General features: G+C 33.4%; 1 protein-coding gene across 1 annotated transcript; it reads right to left on the reverse strand.

Moving 5' to 3' along the window:
- Positions 1-1602: 1602 nt before the first annotated feature.
- Positions 1603-4590, reverse strand: LOC140890977 (calcium-dependent protein kinase 26-like). Its single transcript, XM_073299174.1, has 7 exons — positions 3293-4590; positions 3030-3173; positions 2731-2883; positions 2523-2638; positions 2271-2438; positions 1942-2166; positions 1603-1843 (listed from the first exon to the last, which is right to left on the reverse strand). The coding sequence occupies exons 1-7, from the start codon at positions 4170-4172 to the stop codon at positions 1721-1723; spliced, it is 1809 nt and encodes a 602-aa protein (XP_073155275.1). The 5' UTR covers positions 4173-4590; the 3' UTR covers positions 1603-1720.
- Between the last annotated feature and the right edge of the window lie 536 nt (positions 4591-5126).

The following is a 5126-nucleotide window of genomic DNA, read 5'->3' on the forward strand; positions in this document are numbered from 1 at the left end:
TCCATTTTCATAATTACATGTTCACAAAATTTCAATTGTGAGACTATTCGATACACCGCAGAATTATAATCACTGACTTTTTTAAAGTCTTGGAATCTTAACGTATTCTATTCATCTCGGGCGGTCGAAAGTATAAAATCCCTTATATGCTCAAATCTTTCCCTCAATCCTTTTTATAAAACCATTAGGTTTTTTTCTGTGAGATACTCATATTTCAATCCTTCATCAAGATGTCGGCGTAAGAAAATAATAGCCTTTGTTTTATCTTGTGAGGATGATATATTATTTTCTTTGATGGTTTCACTTAGACCCAATGAATCAAGATGCATTTCTACATAAAAAGTCCATGACATATAATTTTTCCCGGTAATATTGAGCGCAACGAATTCAATCTTTGCCGAATTTGACATGGTGGTACTAGAAAAATAACAATGCATTTTATTAGTTAATTTCATTAATATGACAATAAAAAATAATGGAAAAACGATGAGTTCAAGAATGTTTAAAAATAGAGAAAAGATACGTGGTGAGTATTCCCAATGAATACAAGACTTGTGAGCATGATAACTATAATAGCTATAAAAAAAATAGCATTAAAATGTCATCATCTTCTTCTTCGAAAAATCGAGGAGAAATAATTTTGGGAGAAAGAGTGAATTTTGGTGTGATTGAAATGTGTTTGAGTGATCATATTTATAAGGCAAAAACTAGCCATTTATTATCGTTTGTGACCGTTGGGAGTAAGAAAAAAAATTGATTATGTGTTGAATAAAAATTTATGATAATCATGTGATGCATATAATAATAATCATAATTAAATAATTATGTATATCATATCACATTATTCTAATGAGGTGTCATAGACTCCTTTTATATAAAATTGTGAAATTATACAAATATGGTTAGTGTATATACACACAATAAAATATATATCATATCACGTTAATATAAGGTCGGTGTCGTAGACATTCTTTATATAATAACATGAAATTATATATTAATATAGTTTGTATATATGCATAATAGATATATATCATACCACGTTATTATAAGATCGGTGTCATAGACATCCTTTTATATAATAATATGAAATGATATATTAATATAGTTAGTATATATACATAATAGATATATATATATCATATCACGTAATTATAAGGTCGGTGTAATAGACATCCTTTTATTTAATAACATGAAATTATATATTAATATATATACATAGTAAAAATATATAAACAGTAAAATAAATATTCTTACTTGATGAATATTTTTGTCTTTTCTTTGTGCTTTGAATATTTGGAAATTTTAGAGAACCTTCGAGCGATCGTGCTGATAACGTGTTATGAAAAAGTAAAAATTTATGGTAAAAATTAAAAACTCCAAAACTCAAAATATATCAAACTCTACATTTTATAAAATATTCTCTCTTAAATTGTGATTTTTTACACAAATGAAGAGACCTATTTATAGATCTTATTTGGAGATTAGTCCAAAAATTAATACATCATCTACATCATCACACACTAATTTTTAAAATTTTACAACTAATTTTTTAACATTCAACATTCAATAATAATAATAATAATAATAATAATAATAATATATTTTCAACATATCAAATATTATTTGGCATTTTTATGTAACAGTGTTGGTGATCTTTGTATGAATAAAAAGAATACAGAACGCAGAAATTAATAACAATGACAATAATGTCTTCATATCAGTACACAGGCAATGCCTCCCTGAATCCGATGTTAAAACTGCTCGGAAACCTCTTCTTGTCAAAATCCGTGTTCCCTTTGTGCATCATACTCACAAACTCGTTGTAATCTATCTGCCCATCCTGCAAAAAATGGCAACAGTCTGTGATTATAATTACCATAATCAAGACTTCCTATAATATTTATCGAGTAAATTTTAAATGATATGGTAGGTTCTTACGTTATTCTGATCAGCTTCTTGGATCATTTCTTCCAAGTGCGCATCTTCTATCCCAAATTGTTGACAAGCTATTTGAAGCTCATCTTGTGTTATATATCCACTCCCATCTTTATCAAAGAAGGAAAATGCTATGAATAAATGATCTTCTTTGTAAATCTTGTTCAAATGCAATGTTGCAGCTATGAATTCTCCATACTCAATTGTACCATTATTGTCTACATCTGCCTGTAAACATTCCAAGAAAAAGATTATCATTAGGCTTCTTTATCGTATGGATCTTAGTTTGCAGCTACCACCTCGGATATAATTAGGCAATACACAATACTCACAGCTTTCATCAGATTGTGTATCTCGGGCTCATTAAGGTTTGCCCCGAATCGTTTTAATCCAGCCTTGAGTTCTTCAAAAGTAATGTATCCACTGTTATCCGTGTCGATCATTTTGAACATTTCTCTCAGACCCGCAATTTCTTCTTCAGACAAACTTTCTGCAATCACCTGTTGAAGGGGAAAAAGCAGTTTCAAGGTTTGTTCAATGTTAAGATTGACTTTTTCCTATGATTAAAGGGATCATTAATGTACCCTGAGAGCCATTTTCTTGAGTTTGTTCATGGCTGAAAACTGCGTTAGTCGACTCAAAACCGCAGAATCAAGAGGCTTATCTGGAGCCACTCCCTTAACCTGCACCCAAGGATGACCTGCAGGAGAAAACAGTTCTAGTCATGATGTTTCTCGAAACTTTTGTGTGCTAGAGATCAATGGAAGTGTTAGATTCGATATTGGAACATACATAGGACTTGATGAGCCGTTAACCGTCTCTTTGGATCCCTTACAAGCATTTTCTTGACTAGATCCTTTGCACCGTCGGAGATTTTTGGCCAAGGATCTGATGAGAAGTCAATATCGCCACGTAAAACTTCTTCGAAGATTTCTTGTTCAGTTTCTGTATTAAACGGAAAGTAGACATGAGAATAAAGAAAATGAATATAGGGAGCAATAATTTTTCATGCTGTCAATAACTTTTGATATAATAGTGAGAAGTAAAAGCTTAATATAACATGAAAGTGAAAAGAATGTTGCAAATCTTACCGCCCCAAAATGGAGGCACACCACAGAGTAGAATATAGAGTACAACACCAGCACTCCACACGTCCGCCTCGGGTCCATAACGCTTACAAAGCACCTCTGGCGCAACATAGTAAGGGCTCCCAACAACGTCCGTGAATATTTCTCCTGTCAAGTTCAAAACTTATAGTTAGATAATGTTGGGATGAAATTTGTGAAAATTTATTCTCAACTTCCTAAAAATGCAAGTTTTGCCGTCCAAAAAGCCTAATAAAATGGAAATATACCTGGCTTAAAAAACACAGACAACCCAAAGTCTATGGTCTTTATAGGCGAATCCTCGTCCTCGTTCACAAATAGGAAATTTTCGGGCTTAAGGTCTCGATGCATCACTCCCAAAGAATGGCAAGCTTCTATAACACCAACTATAGTCCTGGTAAGCTCAGCAGCCTTTTTCTCCGAGTAATGCCCCCGATTAACGATTCTGTCGAAAAGCTCGCCTCCTCCGCACAATTCCATCACAACATGAACCGCAACAGAATCCTCGTAGGCCCCTTTGATCGAAATAACATTCGGGTCACCGGATAAATGGTGCATAATCTCAATTTCTCTTCTCACGTCATCAACGTCATCCATAGTCAATAGCTTCCTCTTGGCAATGGATTTACAAGCGTATTCCTTTCCAGTTTTCTTCTCAACGCAAAGAAAAGTTGTCCCATATTGCCCATGTCCGAGTTCCCGACCCAAATTGTAGTACTCCTTCAAGTGCCCTGTCTTGGTTTTAAGCACAGAATCCACTTGAAGACCTACACTCATGTTTCTATTCAAACTCTTGGGTTTTATGGGCTGGGAGGGATCTACCTTGTTGGGGTTTTCCTTGACAATCATGATCACTTGCTCGGGTTTCACTTGAGCAGATTTAATTACATCTTTCTTGATCGTTTCCTCCTCCCATGTTCCGAGTTCCCGAGGTTGTTTCCTACCTCCTTTCACGAAGATATCTTCCAATTCTATCTTGATCAATTCAGGGGGCTTATTTTTGACAGAATTGGGAGCTTCATCGCTCAGGGCAATCATTTCTGGTGATTTAGACCACCATAATGAACGTGAAACTGTGTAGAAGAAACCATCCTCGTCAATCTTCCCATGGACACAATTGTTTCCCATTGTTTTTCTCCCCCAGAAAAAAATCCTAGTACTGGAATCCAATCATCAGCACAATAAGAAACAGACAGAGCCAGAAATCAAGAAAATCAAACTTGAGTTACTCCAAAATTAACAACGGTAATAGAGAAAGTGAAACAATACACACTCAGAAATGGGAAAACTATAAACACCAAAAAGTTCCGGTCTTTAACCGCAAAAACGTGAAAACACAAAACCTCGAGGAAAAACAAATTGGAAAAGTACAAAATGGAGAAATCTTCAATGGATCGAAAACCCAGATGGAGAAATATTTATATAAAAAAGAAAAAGCGTGCGTTGAATGCGAGGAGTCAATCGGAGCAATGAATTAGCATTCAAATGAGAAGGATAAATGAAGAAGTAAGGAAAGCGAGGATTTGAGAATGGAAATAGTGCGGCTGTTGCGTATGGGTTTACTAAGTCACTCTGTATTGTATTTGTATATATAAAGATTTCATACGTGTAAACGCGTGTGTGAACTGTGAGTGATAGAGAGAGGTTGGTGACGGGTATTCTTGTTAAAGAGTATGGAATGTTCGTAAAGTATGAAATAATAATAAAAATAAAAATAAATAAATAATAAAAAAGGAGGAAAATTTTTGGAAAAACTAAGAAATAGTTGGTTTGCTTTCATGCTGCTATTAATTTCAAAGTATCGAAACATATATGTAATTAAAAATAATATTTTTGACACAAAATATAATTTTTTATGAGTTTGGTCGATCAGATATTTATATCATTAAATTGACTTGTGAAACAATCTCATAAAAATTTTGTGTTAATTCAAATATTTTGTGATAGCTCGAACAAAATATTTATTATGTATCTCGGCTTTAAAAATAAGTGTGTCATATCATAAAGATGGGTACGATAAGTATGTATAGTGTTGATATTTGATAAACCATTGCTCATATTAAGGGTGTAAAAAATGACACA

The sequence above is a fragment of the Henckelia pumila genome, chromosome 3 (assembly GCF_033568475.1).
Source record: "Henckelia pumila isolate YLH828 chromosome 3, ASM3356847v2, whole genome shotgun sequence".
Classification (NCBI taxonomy): Eukaryota; Viridiplantae; Streptophyta; class Magnoliopsida; order Lamiales; family Gesneriaceae; genus Henckelia; species Henckelia pumila.

What these genes read in the sequence shown, in the direction of transcription:
- LOC140890977 (XM_073299174.1), bottom strand. Translation starts at nt 4,172, where the DNA reads ATGGGAAACAATTGTGTCCATGGGAAGATTGACGAGGATGGTTTCTTC. An exon ending in AACGGCTCATCAAGTCCTAT is followed by an intron (nt 2,639 to 2,730) that starts GTATGTTCCAAT and finishes TTTCTCCTGCAG; the next exon opens with GTCATCCTTGGGTGCAGGTT. An exon ending in TACACAATCTGATGAAAGCT is followed by an intron (nt 2,167 to 2,270) that starts GTGAGTATTGTG and finishes GAATGTTTACAG; the next exon opens with GCAGATGTAGACAATAATGG.